Here is a 14,680-nt window from a genome sequence, read left to right on the forward strand (position 1 = left end):
TCATAGGAATTGCGGGCGAAGCCGAGTATGTGAGCTAGTGTCTTTATACAATTTTTCAATCATTTTCATTTGCTGATGACAAATTATATCTAAAAAATAAGTGAGCCTCGAATAATCGGAAATCAAAGTCAGTTTAGTTCAGCTACAGAGGGCTAGAGAGGATAACACCATAAGCGATACTTGAACATTCTCGTGTTTGACTTCCCGGTGTGTCACATATTCTCAGTTTTATTAAATGAAGGTTTTCATTTTTACAAGCCATTTTCCTAAGTTACTTTCTAAAACTAAACTCAGGATTAATATGTGCATACCTATCTTTAAAATTATGAAGGATTCGTCTATTCTGGTCATTTTAATTTCACGTTTACTACCTATTTTCTAATATGAATTAATACGAGGACATTTTCATACTTTTAGCTTAAATTACATATTTTTCGTTAAATTTATAACACAACATATAAAATTATAATATTGTTAATCATTGTTTCAAAATGTTGGTCCTTGGGATCTAGCACGTCAAACAAAAATAGAATAAAAATATTCTACCAATGATAACACAGACAAAGAAATGTTTCGTAGCTACTGCACAAAAGAAGTAAACAAAACAGTTCTACAATAAAGAAGAGCTGCGACCATATAAATAAACCCCTAATATGTCAGTTGCCTGTAAGATGTTGGAATGGTGACGACAGTAACCGCCAGTAGCGCTATCGTCGCTGTCTCAACCCACAGGCTGATATTGCCTTATATTCCATTCACTTTATACAATATCGTCTACCTTGATCACACAAGAAAGAAGAGGCGCCTTGAATAAGTAAGCGTATTTTCCAAGTCCTTTCCTTTAAAACTTCTATTTCTCAAGTATGAATTCTTTGAGGTGGTAGTCCTTTTGTGGTATATACCAAGCTTTACATTAATATAGACAAATCTGTAAAATCTGTGATGTTTTGTGTTTTATTATAAAGACAATATTCAACCATGTCAAAGAACACTTCCTTATTCGGTCGGGGATTGTTGTAACCCCTTACTGTAACGCTGCTGCCATAATGTAATGCAAACTTTTGATGTATGGTTTTAATAATGTATATGTACAGGTACTAATAGTTAACAGTTTTACACCACACAAGCTCGGTGTTTAATTATGTGTACGATGTGAAAACTATATATTTTTATTTTGAGAATTTATTGCGTTTTATAATCTTATTGAGTTAATTCAATTATTAATCAAATTGATTGATTAAATTTATAAAGACAATATCTGTTTTGTAATGAATTAAATTATTCATTTATGAAATGATATTGACAATAAAAAACATAATGAATCTCATAACAAACATACAAAAATCCAACGCCATGAACTTTTCTCTTCGATCTGTAGACTCAGAGTGTGACATCATGTTGGCAGATTCCACTCTGGAAGAAGTTTACAGTATCAAATTCCTTGGAATACACCTCGATCGGGGGTTGACTTGGAATGTTCACATCGACCATGTTTGCAAAAAATTGTCCTCAGGCATTTATGTCTTGAGGTCTTTAGCCAAATATTGCCCTACTCAGGTCCTAATGACGGCATATTATGGTTTGATCTACCCCCACCTTACCTACGGAGTGGTATTGTGGGGTGCCAGTGCAAACAACCAGTTGATGAGAGTGTTCAAACTGCAAAAACAAGCGGTTCGGATAATCGCTCATTTGAATTTTCGAGAGTCCTGCCGAGAAACCTTCAAACATTTGCAGCTATTGACTCTGCATAGTCTCTACATTTGCGAAACGACGCTGTTTTGTATGTTTAAGTGTGCCTTGACAACTGGCCGAGACATTCATTCGTATGAGACCAGAGGCAGGGAAGCCTACCGAACTGGACAACACAGAACGGGGGTTTATGAACACCTGCCCTCACAAGCAGGTGTGCATTTCATCAACAAGCTGCCCAATGGGATCAAAAATGCACCATCGCCCCAGGCGGTCAAAACTCAGTTGAAAAGCTTTTTAGTGTCACAAGCATTTTACAATGTGGCCGAGTTTTTGGCATTTAACTGGGAGACCACCCAACAGGGAGATTGACTTTGGCTGAGGAGGTGGGGAAATTGGCGAATGGATGTGCGATGAGTGAATGCGGATTTGTATGTATGAGTGTGATCTTGATGTGGGGAGAGTGGACAAAATTTTAGTTATTATAGTGACGTTTGATATACATGTTATACATGTCTATTGCAATAAAAAATGATTGACTGATTGATTGATTGATTGATTGATTGAAATGTTATCAGTTCATAGTAAAACATTCAATCTAAAAGTTTCTGTACAAAGAAGCAATCATGCATATTTACCGTTTTTGAGATTGATTTTTTAATAATAAACCCATATAGACACTCACTAAATGAAGCTAGATAGGATTTTATATGAAATATTTGCTTCCTTTGAGTCTGCAATAATTTTGTGAAGATGTCCTAACTTCCGAAATGTCTGATTCGTTTCCAGTTTGGATGGATATAACACATACACATGACTTGGATACGTTAGCCAGCCGCATTCAATAACAGTTGGTTATTGGTAATTGCTCACACCTACCTAAAATTATTTCTCGGATACTACATGTGACCTACATATTTATTACAACAAAACTAATGTTGTCTTTAATTTACAGGTTATTCATGTCAACGTTTGTCGTTATAAACCTTTCGATATCTCATAAGTTTTCAAGATTGCATCAACAAAATGATGATACGTATTAACATAGCATCAACATAATTAAACACGGTTACAATGCGTAGTTTAGTAAACATATAATACATATTATAAAATGCCCGTGTTCTATAAGTAAGTTAGTGAGTATAATACGATAACGTAATAGTCTCTTCATTCCGTGAGAACAATTTAAACATATTATTTAAACCAGACAGCTCGTTACAACAAATGCAGACGATTTTCTTCGTTTTCATTGTCAAATTTTTCAATTTCTCATCTCATTTATCAAAATAAAAGAAATAATTTAGCAAGAGGTGTGTTTTTTAATTGCCTAAGATCTATTGACAAGTCTGACTCTATCTGTTCTGGTCTCTAACTGTTGCATACGTCTTGTTTCATAGTGGATATCATGTCTGTCTTGTCTATGGACAAGAATAGACTTGTTTACTGTTTAAATTTTTGTTAATGATCAGTTCAAGAACGTAGCAGGAAAACATTTTGGGGGGTTCAGACAACTGATATTTTCCCGTAGTGGACAGAGTGTAAGGCCCCATTTTTTCCTTATAAAGTTCTTGCCCCGTTTCTTTGTTAAAAACGATCTTTCAGCATTACATGTCAGTAATACTGAATTATTTAAATAATAATATTCGTTTAATAAAAAAATTAATTGACAAAAATTGAAAATTTGGGGGGGTTCAGACCCCTTAGACCCACTCACTGGCTACGTTCTTGTATCAGTTCCGAAACGTAGAGGCAAGGTAAAGTCAGAAATTTAAGCTCCCCTGAAAGAATCTTTCTTACATGACTATCCAACAATTTACCAATAATTGTGACTACACTTTACTAGTTTCAATACTCATTCCTTTGTAATTTTTGCATATCATACTCATAATCTTATAAATAAGGTCAAATGAGGGTATACGAGGCTATAGCAGGGCATCCTTAAGATTTTAAGGATACAAAACTTCGTTAGGATACGTAAGCCATGTATTCCAGAGGCAACTCCAGAGTAGAATCTGTCGACATCATTTTTCCGTGTCAGACTTTTGTCCAAGAGTGCTAGAAATCTTCAATAAGGGCATCATCCATAAAAACAGGTATTGAGGTTTTGTAAATTAATGCTCCATAAGACATAAATTATTCGTATTCTAAGAAAAACATTGCTGCAAGCCTTGATCCCTGTGAGACGCTAAGGGTCTTTTCACTTTTACTAGATAAAACATTCGACAACTGTCACTCTCGTTTTGTAAAAGTATATAAACATGATGGCCATTACGGTTCATTTAAAAACTTTAAAGAAACAAAAACTAATGTTAAACCCTTGCACTAATTATTACATTTTTAGGTATCAAGTTATGGCCTATGAAAACACCATATGGTATCAATTAGAAAAATTATAGTTATACAAATTTACTACAGCTATTTTAGTATAACTATATTTTATACTACAATTAACACAACTACAAAGTATTTTGTTATAAATTTCTAATCATTTCTAAGTATTTGTTATTATTTTTTTTAACTAAATGGGTTACTAATCCACGCATTACAGGTAAACGTTATGAGAGTAACACCAGTAAAATGAGTAAAACAATATATACACTACTAAGTTTTATTCACTATTTCTCTAACCATCGTGAATTTTTAAACGTATTCTAATCCCTTATTTATTTTACAAAGCATTAATTATTATTATTACAGCTATTACAGTACTTCTACTTTGGAACGCTACGAGCACTGATAAAACCAATAACTGCCCATCTTAACAGCTATACATGACGGTGCAGGATTCTTTACTAACTCCAGATGTCTTTATCCTTTTCTATTTTGGGAGTAGGCCCAATGTTACTCGAGAGCTTATGATCACAGAGGCGAAATTGTTTTATCAGTCTCTCTGAACATAGCTTCTTCCTAAAAAAAAAAAAAAAACAATCAAGTAATAGCATTTTAAAACTAGATATAAAATTAATGTTTAATCATGCAAAAACTTATTATGAACTCATATAAAAATAATATAAATATTAATACATATAAAAATAACAGTTTTCAAATGTACTATTAATTTAAAATGTAAAACAATGAGTAGGAAGGTAAAGAAATCTAGTATTAAACCTGTGCCGAAACTCTGTACCTGTGATAAAACAGAATTTCCAACAAAAAGAGAGCGACTGACAAGGACATGCCGTAAAAGAGGATCTTAAGGGCAGGCAGGAACTCCTTAAGACCCACACTGACGAAGCCAGTGCCTCCCCTCACGTCCTCACACCGGGGCTTTTGGGGCAGCCACAAGTTCCCGTTTCGGTTCAGAATGCCGGTCTCTCGTTGCCACCTTACCCTATTTACCAGAAGTAGCACATTGATTATGTTTATTACAGAATAATTCCAATAATTTCCTTACAATCAATAACAGTCTAATAACGTTTAGCGCCAAGTATCGTATTGATACATTGATCAGGTAAACCTTGGCGGTACTTTGTTAAGAACGTTCAATTAAGGATAAAAACGATGGAACTTCAAATTAATTACGTTTCATAATTAATTATGGCATAGATTGATTGAGAACAGTTGCTTACTAAAAACCCATCATTAACAAAATATACGTTAATATATAAAAACGAGATAAAGCTGGATTTTTCCGGACATTTGCCATCGTTCAATGAAACAAGAAATCAGTAACACTACGTTTCGAGATCTGCAATCTGATCTCTTCTTCAGGTAAAGAACTAACCTAATACATACTTACAAACTAGGTTAAAATAAACAAATCTTACCAAAGCGTTGTGGCACGCCTTAGTCAGGAATCACAACCTACATGTTGTTTGTCATATTCACTAACTCTATAAACATGCACTTAATAAAAAACTATACAAAACACTAATCATTAAAGCTGAACTACGAAATACAGGTCTCAATTCGTCTTCACTCGTGTACTAACCACCTACGACTGACCAGAGGGTCTAGCCAATGGTGATCGTCACGGCTGGCTAAAACAAGATGGCGGAAATAAAAGGGAAGGTGGACAGGAATGGGCCCTTTCGTTATTATTGGTTCATGCGAGATGAACTTCTTAAAACCATATTGTGACTCCGCATTTATCCTTTTGGAAGGATTCCAAAAACTGTGTTTACAGTATAAAATGTAGTTGCAATAGGGAATACATAGGCGAGACAAAAAGACCACTAAACGTAAGGATAAAAGAGCACAAAGAAAACACGAGAAAGGGTCTCACAGAAAAGTCAAAAATTGCACACCATTGTTGGTCCGAGACCATCATATGAATTGGGATGAAGTCAACATAATACATCGGGAACCACATTTCTTCAAAAGGAAATTAATTGAGGCAACATACATTAAATTGGCAGACCAACCAATCAGTCAACCATCAGTCAAGATTAGGCCGCTTTGGTTGCCAATTCTAAAAAATGAACTAAAGAGAAAACAAAAAGTATCAAACGGATCAGATATTTGCAATAAACCAATGCGGAAAAATCCTGTTTCCTTCACAATCCTTCCATCGTCAAAAATAACCTTCAAATAAAGAGGTAAAGCTATTTTAGTAAACCTACAAAGTATCTTTAGTAATTTACTTTCCCGATCAAGGATGGTCAAGTGGTACAGGAACTGCCAATGTGGGTTGGTACAGTCCAACTTATGGATTTCTTCTTTTCAACATTGTTCTAATGAGAAAAAGAGCGCAAAAAATTAATTCAACTTTTCTTGCTTATAAAGCGGTATATAAATTGAGCATTCGACCTTTTAAGTAGTAGTATGTCAAATGCTTGAGCACATTAAAAACTCCATACTTTCATAAATGTTCTCTCATGGAGGGATTTTAATTAAATATGTTAGGCCATTATATTAGGCGCAATGTGATTTATATAATGTTTCTACGCAAGATTATTTTACAAGTCACCCTTTTTATAGTACTGAGGCATTTACTTTACTCTTCAATATATTAATTATGGAACAGGTTGCCAAAAAACTTTAGTACCTTAAGCTAGCTAGTTAATAATTACAACTATAGTTTTTCTTTTGTATAGTTATTCTTGTACTTATGCATAATATAATAGAACAAAGATAATTTGATTTGATTAGTGACTGCTACTATAGAATGTCCTGAGCCATTAGTGTGGTTGATTTGATTGATGATTGGTGCTATATAATGTCCTGGGCCATGAGTGTGGTTTATTTGACAGGTGACTGTCAGGACTATAGAATGTCCTGAGTCATTAGTGTGGTTGATTTGGTTGGTGATTGGTTCTATAGAATGTCCTGGGCCATGAGTGTTGTTTATTTGATAGGTGACTGGTGCTATAGAATGTCCTGAGCCATAAGTGTGATTTATCTGAATGGTGAATGGTGCAATAGAATGTCCTGAGCCATGAATGTGGTGGTTTATTTGATTGGTGACTGTTACTACAGACTATCCTGAGCCATTGAGTGTTGTTGATCTGATTGGTGACGTGCTATAGAATGTCCTGCGCCATTGAGTGTTTTTTTTATTTCAAGCCTCCCCAACGGGACTCGTCCCCTGGTCTCTTCTGTAGATGACACTATGACCGTAACTACATTTAGTATGATCCAATGGCAAGAATCCAAGGCTTTGGAAAGTCTATCTGCGGGGAGTTTGGTACTCTATGACAGGGGTTCCCCTGGTGGTACGCGAGACGTTGCCAGGGGAGTTACGTGAGCAGGACCACGCCATGTCTATCGTCTGCCAGTCTGCAAAGTGTGTGGTTTTTAAGCGTGTGTCATATTGCCACATTATTATTCGTGTTATTTTATTCATTATTTCATAGACAGTGTTTGTTATAGCGATATGGATAAGTGGTTAAGCAAGTCTTCAAACGTTAAGAAAAAGCAAAGAGTTTTATCATCACTTGAAGAAGCTAATTTTACTCCTGTATCTAGTACGTCTTCATCAAAAGATCAAAGTTCTTCTGTGTGTTTCTGCGAAGCTATTAGGTAAACAAACGTGCGTACAAAAAAGGCCGTAAATATGATACCAGTTACTTATCTTATGGATTTACGTATAATGAGGTCCATGACAATGAAGTTAGGCCACAATGTGTAATTTGTTTAGAAACACCTTCTCACCATGCAATGAAACCATCTCTTTTAAAGCGTCATTTCCTAACAAAGCATGAAAATTACAAAGATAAACCATTTGTATTTTTTTTTCAAAAATAAGGAAGCTTCATTAAAAGGCAGCAAGACAACTATTAATTCTTTTTACCACTTTGAATTTAAAAGCGGTTGAGGCTTCCTATAAAGTTAGTCTTAGAATTGCTCAAGAGGGCAAACCACATACCATTGGGGAAACATTAATACTGCCAGCAACTAAAGACAATGTGTCAACTATGTTGGGACAAAATGAGGCTTAAACTTAAATTCACTTTCGCTTTCTAACAATAGAGTTTCAAGAAGAATAAGTGACATGGCCTGCTAATGTAAAGGAAACATTACTCATGAAAATAAAAAAATCAAATATTTTTGCTATTCAAATTGATGAAACAAACTGACGTAACTAACATGGCTCAGCTTCAGAGAATGTTGAAATTGCTGAAAAAGTAGTTGAGTTTCTAATACCATTCCGAATTCCTATCTATGTTAAGGCGGGATTCTTACATCTGCTGTACATCAAAAATAAATTACAGGAATTTAATAATAATATGTTAATAGTATGTTAGGTACGAAGATGGAAATACTGTCGGAGAAGGCATGTTATTTTGCCAAAACTTGCCTTCACACACAAATGCAGATGGAATATTTGGAAAATTAGACACATTTATTCGAGGAAAAACGAGTTGAACTTGAACAATTTTGTAGGAATTTTGCACAGTTGGCTGGAGTTTATAAGGGAGTTGTTACTCAAGTGCAGGAAGTAAGCCCAACGGCTAAGTTTATTCATTGTAGTCTTCACCGTGAAGCCTTGGTTACAATGAAGCAGAGCTGAACAATGTACTGAATGAAGCAGTAAAGACAGTAAATTTCATTAAAGCCAGAGCACCGAACTCAAGCCTTTTCCATAATTTATGTGATGAAATGGATAGTATTCTCAAACAATTACTTCTGCACACGGAAGTAAGGTGGTTGTCGAGAGGAAGAGTGATATCTAGAGTTTTTTGAACTTCGACATGAAATATTGATTTTTCTATCCGACACAGTCTTTCAGTATCGTGACCGTTTTTTTTCAGATGAATAATTATGGTTGAGCTGATTGGCTTATTTGGCAGACATATTCAGTATGTTAAAATGATGTTAACAGGAAACTACAAGGAAGCTATAACACCCCATGCCAAGTTATGGACAAAATCAATAGTGTGTAACTAAAACTAAGATTTGCAGAAGCGGAAGCAAATAAAAACCAAGTGTCATTGTTTCCCATCTCTTGAATCTTTTATTAAAGAGAATGAACTTCTCCTGAGTCAAACAATTTTGAATGACATATCAGATCATTGTAGCTCCCTCCCTTCACAAAATACTTTCAAGAAGATCTGAGTTCATACTTGTGGATTAAAAAACCCCTTTGCTGAAAATTTAGAAAATTGTTCCAAACACCTTTTCTCTGAAACTCAAAGAGGAACTTTTTGACTTAAAACTGCGATTCGGATCTGAAAGAAGTATTTAAACAAGACCACTCTTATTGATTTTTGGATCAAACGACGTTCAGAGTAAGGTGAAATTGCTGACAAAGTAGTTGAGTTTCTACTACCATTCCGAACTTCCTATCTATGTGAGGCGGGGATTCTCACATCTGCTGTACATCAAAAATAAATACAGGAACCGAATGCAAACAGTGGAATGTGATCTCAGACTCAAGTTAAGCCAATTATGCCAGAAATCAGCAGTTTAAGCCGTTCCATTCAAGCTCATCCCTCACATTGAATAACTGATGATAACTATACGAACATTATCATTGTCCTTCATCCACAATTCTGAATCTTGCAGTTTGTAATTTTGATTATAATTAAATATATGTATTAATACAGTTTCTTGCATTTTATTATTCCAACCTAACAAGTTTTAACACAGATCACTAAATATATAAAATTTGTATTTTAATACATTACGGATCTGTTATTCTTATTTTCATTTTATCTTTGAAATTCAGATTTTATAACATACGAGTGATTATAATTGCATATAAAACGAAAATAAAAAAAGGCATACGAATGATGCATGTACAATTTAAAATATATGTGTTATGGACCAAGGGGTACGCCATAATTCATAGTACAAACTAAGGGGTACGTCACCAAAAAAGATTGGGACCCTCTGCTCTATGACACAGTCCACACTATTGGAAGAAGACCTCTAGCCTCCCTCCAAGGCATGTTGGTTTATGGGACAATACATAGCATTGGCATGTTTTCCTTATTTCATATTTTTAATTTATATACTTTCCTCATACTTTCCTTTATCTTTTACTTCTTTAATAAGTTCTTATATTACTTTTATTATTGTGTTTTTTTCTTGCTGTTGTTTTGTTTCACTTATTTTATCGTAGCCTCTGTTATTTATATTTATGATACTATATTGCACATATTTACTGTACTTTATTTACATGTGAAATATACTTATGAATGGAATTGTTTTGTTCATATTTATTTTTTATATTTATATTTAATTCATATTTACACTTCGATCATAACGGTTCCTTCTTCTTTTTCCTTGGTCGATACATATTATATACACATAGTCTCTTTAACTTACAAAGCTGAGGAAATAGAATACAACAATTGTCCCTAGCAGTAACTTCGTTATTACCAAGCTTCTGTAAAACAATTTTGTGACAGCCATCGTGCTTTTGTTCAGTTTTCTGTCCTATTACGATATCTTCTTCCAATACAAGGTTTTCCGATGTAGCATATACTTTACTTTTATGAAATTTTGGGGAAAATCCAAATTACAGTGATTGTAGGCAAATAAACCCTTGACAATCCTTATTGTAACTCATTAATTGAAATTATCAGTCACCAATTTAATATATTTTTTTATAATAGTGCTTTTGAAGTCATATATGATTTGCTTACAACACTTTATTAAAAACATAAAAGTGTAATTCATAAGTACAAAAACAATATATGACATAGTAATTCTAACGTTTCATATTTAAATTTGTATACAAAATATATTTTAGGACTATATACTATGTAAACATACATTTATGAAAAAAGCCTTTTCATCTATTACGTAGTCTTTATTTCTTTGCTATACTACATTATAGGTACTAAATGCAATATATTGCACATAAAACATCCATAACATAACTATGAATAAAATACTGCATTTCATTCCTTAATTTTTATTGAAGAGAAAGAAAAACCTGGTATTGTTCGTAAATAATACTCCAAGCAAAGTAATTACGATCTCCAACATTTATTTTACTCATTAGCCTTTGAGAGCAAATATATATATATATATATATATATATATATATATATATATATATATGGTCATAGAAGAGTATATGGCTACACTGCAGGTGAATAAAAACAGGTATGACACAGTGAGAGTTTGTTTAAATTAAAACCAATTACTTTGTTGACACTATTTCTTGTACGATATGTACATTTTTATGAAATAAAGATATTTGATTGATTGATTGATTGATTGAGTTAGAATCGGAGTCTTAATATACTGTTTTGTACACTCTTTTTCTAGTTCACTTTGACTGAAATGATACTGATATGATGTTCATAGAATAATTGATAATATTTCTTACTGATATGATGTTCATAGAATAATTTACTGTATATTTCTTTCTTGGCTCTACTCTTACGGAGAGGATTTTTTTCAATCACTGCTGTTCGAACTCTAACATGCCAAAACTTACTTCTTAGTGAAGAGGTCGCGGTAACCAGATCTCTTGATTAAAGGCAAAGATAACATAGGCATGGGGAACAGCTGGATTTCGCTGAGAGCACATTTCTCCGTCTCCAGAAACGTCTCACTGATCATCTTGTATCCCAGGTTTGTCTCGACCTGCCAAGAACATAATTATTTATAAGATAACATAGGCATGGGGAACAGCTGGATTTCGCTGAGAGCACATTTCTCCGTCTCCAGAAACGTCTCACTGTTCATCTTGTATCCCAGGTTTGTCTCGACCTGCCAAGAACATAATTATTTATAAGATAACGTAGGCATGGGGAACAGCTGGATTTCACTGAGAGCACATTTCTCCGTCTCCAGAAACGTCTCACTGATCATCTTGTATCCCAGGTTTGTCTCGACCTGCCAAGAACATAATTATTTATAAGATAACGTAGGCATGGGGAACAGCTGGATTTCGCTGAGAGCACATTTCTCCGTCTCCAGAAACGTCTCACTGATCATCTTGTATCCCAGGTTTGTCTCGACCTGCCAAGAACATAATTATATTTATAAGATAACATAGGCATGGGGAACAGCTGGATTTCGCTGAGAGCACATTTCTCCGTCTCCAGAAACGTCTCACTGTTCATCTTGTATCCCAGGTTTGTCTCGACCTGCCAAGAACATAATTATTTATAAGATAACGTAGGCATGGGGAACAGCTGGATTTCACTGAGAGCACATTTCTCCGTCTCCAGAAACGTCTCACTGATCATCTTGTATCCCAGGTTTGTCTCGACCTGCCAAGAACATAATTATTTATAAGATAACGTAGGCATGGGGAACAGCTGGATTTCGCTGAGAGCACATTTCTCCGTCTCCAGAAACGTCTCACTGATCATCTTGTATCCCAGGTTTGTCTCGACCTGCCAAGAACATAATTATTTATAAGATAACGTAGGCATGGGGAACAGCTGGATTTCTCTGAGAGCACATTTCTCCGTCTCCAGAAACGTCTCACTGATCATCTTGTATCCCAGGTTTGTCTCGACCTGCCAAGAACATAATTATTTATAAGATAACGTAGGCATGGGGAACAGCTGGATTTCGCTGAGAGCACATTTCTCCGTCTCCAGAAACGTCTCACTGATCATCTTGTATCCCAGATTTGTCTCGACCTGCCAAGAACATAATTATTTATAAGATAACGTAGGCATGGGGAACAGCTGGATTTCGCTGAGAGCACATTTCCCCGTCTCCAGAAACATCTCACTGATCATCTTGTATCCCAGGTTTGTCTCGACCTGCCAAGAACATAATTATTTATAAGATAACGTAGGCATGGAGAACAGCGCTAGGATAATTTACTGTTTATGTTAGGCTTGTGCGTGATATCCTTGTGGCGTGACGTATAAAATATATTTGGAAGCAGCATAAGGAAGCATATTTGGAAGCAAGATATAAAGGAGTGATAGAGTTTAGTGTCCTAAAAATTACTATTATTGATTCCAATATTAACGGATATTTTTGTAATTTAAGTTGCCCACTGGAACATCTCAACATCGATAATCGTTAACATGCATTGCTCGTTTTTAAAAGTTTGATTCTAAACCTAAATTGTGGAGAGGAATATTTTACGCAATATAGATCGGTTGACGCTCAACAACTATAATCTATTGGGACTATTCAGATTGTGAAGTTAGAAATATTTCCTATCACTGGTAATCGAAATCTGGTTTGCGTAGACAATACGTCCTTCATATAGGGGTACTTAAGAACATTTGCAGACCCTATGTTTAATCGAGTACGACTAATTAACAATCAATCTCTTGAGCAATCAAGTGAATCCAACAAAATGCAAAGGGAGTGTGGATTGAAGTTGGATTCAGGTAACAACTAGTGTGGTATGATATGTTTAAATCTTCAAATACAAATAACAAGAACATAGTCACAACATTTGGTCCAATCCAACACAAAAGTTTCATTTTTAACTCTATTTGTTTTATTTATAACAGCCAAAAACTTCCATTCACCAAAACTAAAAAATTCAACTTAAGTGAATATTTCATAAGAAACTGTTTTAATACTTCCGGAGAAAAATGTAACAATAGTATAATATAATAACAATATTTTCGTACATAATGTAAGGTAACACTTGCTTAGTTCTAACTACAAGTTATTCCAAAATCAGGCTTTTTTTAACTGTTATTTCTTTTCAATATCAAAACTTAAAATCTTAAAATTCGGTCATTTCTCATAGGTTTGTTCGAAGGTTAATCGTGCAGTATTCATTTTTCACATCAATAAATTTCAACTGAATTTAATTTGTCTTACATCTAAGATTTGCAACACCATCAGTGTGACACGTCTGCTGGAAAGCTATTGAATCATTGTAAGCCGTTCAAATCCATAGTTTCAATGTAACTCGTCACTTTTGCAAAACATATAAAGATTGATGAATGTTTTCTGCACTTAAACTAATTAATGCTTACATTAAAGGCAAACAAGGAATTTCTGACTTTCTGGATCCCTTCTTCAGGTTTATAGTAAGCCTGTTGTCCATATGGCCGGACTTTCTTCTCATACAGCAACCTCGTCGCTTCGTCAATACTTTCCTGCAATCACAGACCACAATGTTATCAAACATGTTGACTTTCCACCACATCAAAGTGAAGCACGATTAATGAATGCTCAGGAAGGACCTTGAAGTAGATCCTGTTGTACTGCAGGTCCTGGATGCCGACGGAAAGTGGACTCTTCAACACATCGAAGATAGTGACGATGGCGGAACTCGGAGACTGTAGCAGAGCCACGATGTTGGCTGAGTAGGAAGTGTAGAAGAACAGAGCCGTGAGTGACATGCAGAATAGGCTGATCCGGCCAGATAACTTCTCTGGGACTATATGTGATCCTGCCACATGAAATAGCAATTATTATTAATAATCACTTACAACCTAGAAAACTTAATTCTTTACATCAACAATCTAAAAGTAATGTTAAATGATGTTATATGAAACATTAAGTGTAAAGGTGTTAAGTAAGAGATGATTAAACATTAAAAATACATACTTGTATTACCTCTTACACCGTACTTTAACCTCGATTGAGGCATTATTTGATTTGTGTTGACTTCTCATAAATTCTAATATACATATCTCTCTGACGTACGCTC

The 14,680-nt window shown here is 34.7% G+C and overlaps 1 protein-coding gene across 1 annotated transcript in view; it reads right to left on the bottom strand.

Annotated features, from left to right (window-relative positions):
• The window catches only part of LOC124354124 (glutamate receptor ionotropic, kainate 4-like), a 30,604-nt gene continuing 15,924 nt past the window's right edge, over nt 1-14,680 (bottom strand). The window contains 5 exon segments of the mRNA XM_046804356.1: nt 1-189; nt 4,801-5,023; nt 11,528-11,676; nt 14,001-14,123; nt 14,211-14,419. Of these exon segments, the coding sequence (XP_046660312.1) occupies nt 1-189; nt 4,801-5,023; nt 11,528-11,676; nt 14,001-14,123; nt 14,211-14,419 (893 nt within the window).

Source organism: Homalodisca vitripennis, chromosome 1, assembly GCF_021130785.1.
Source record: "Homalodisca vitripennis isolate AUS2020 chromosome 1, UT_GWSS_2.1, whole genome shotgun sequence".
Classification (NCBI taxonomy): Eukaryota; Metazoa; Arthropoda; class Insecta; order Hemiptera; family Cicadellidae; genus Homalodisca; species Homalodisca vitripennis.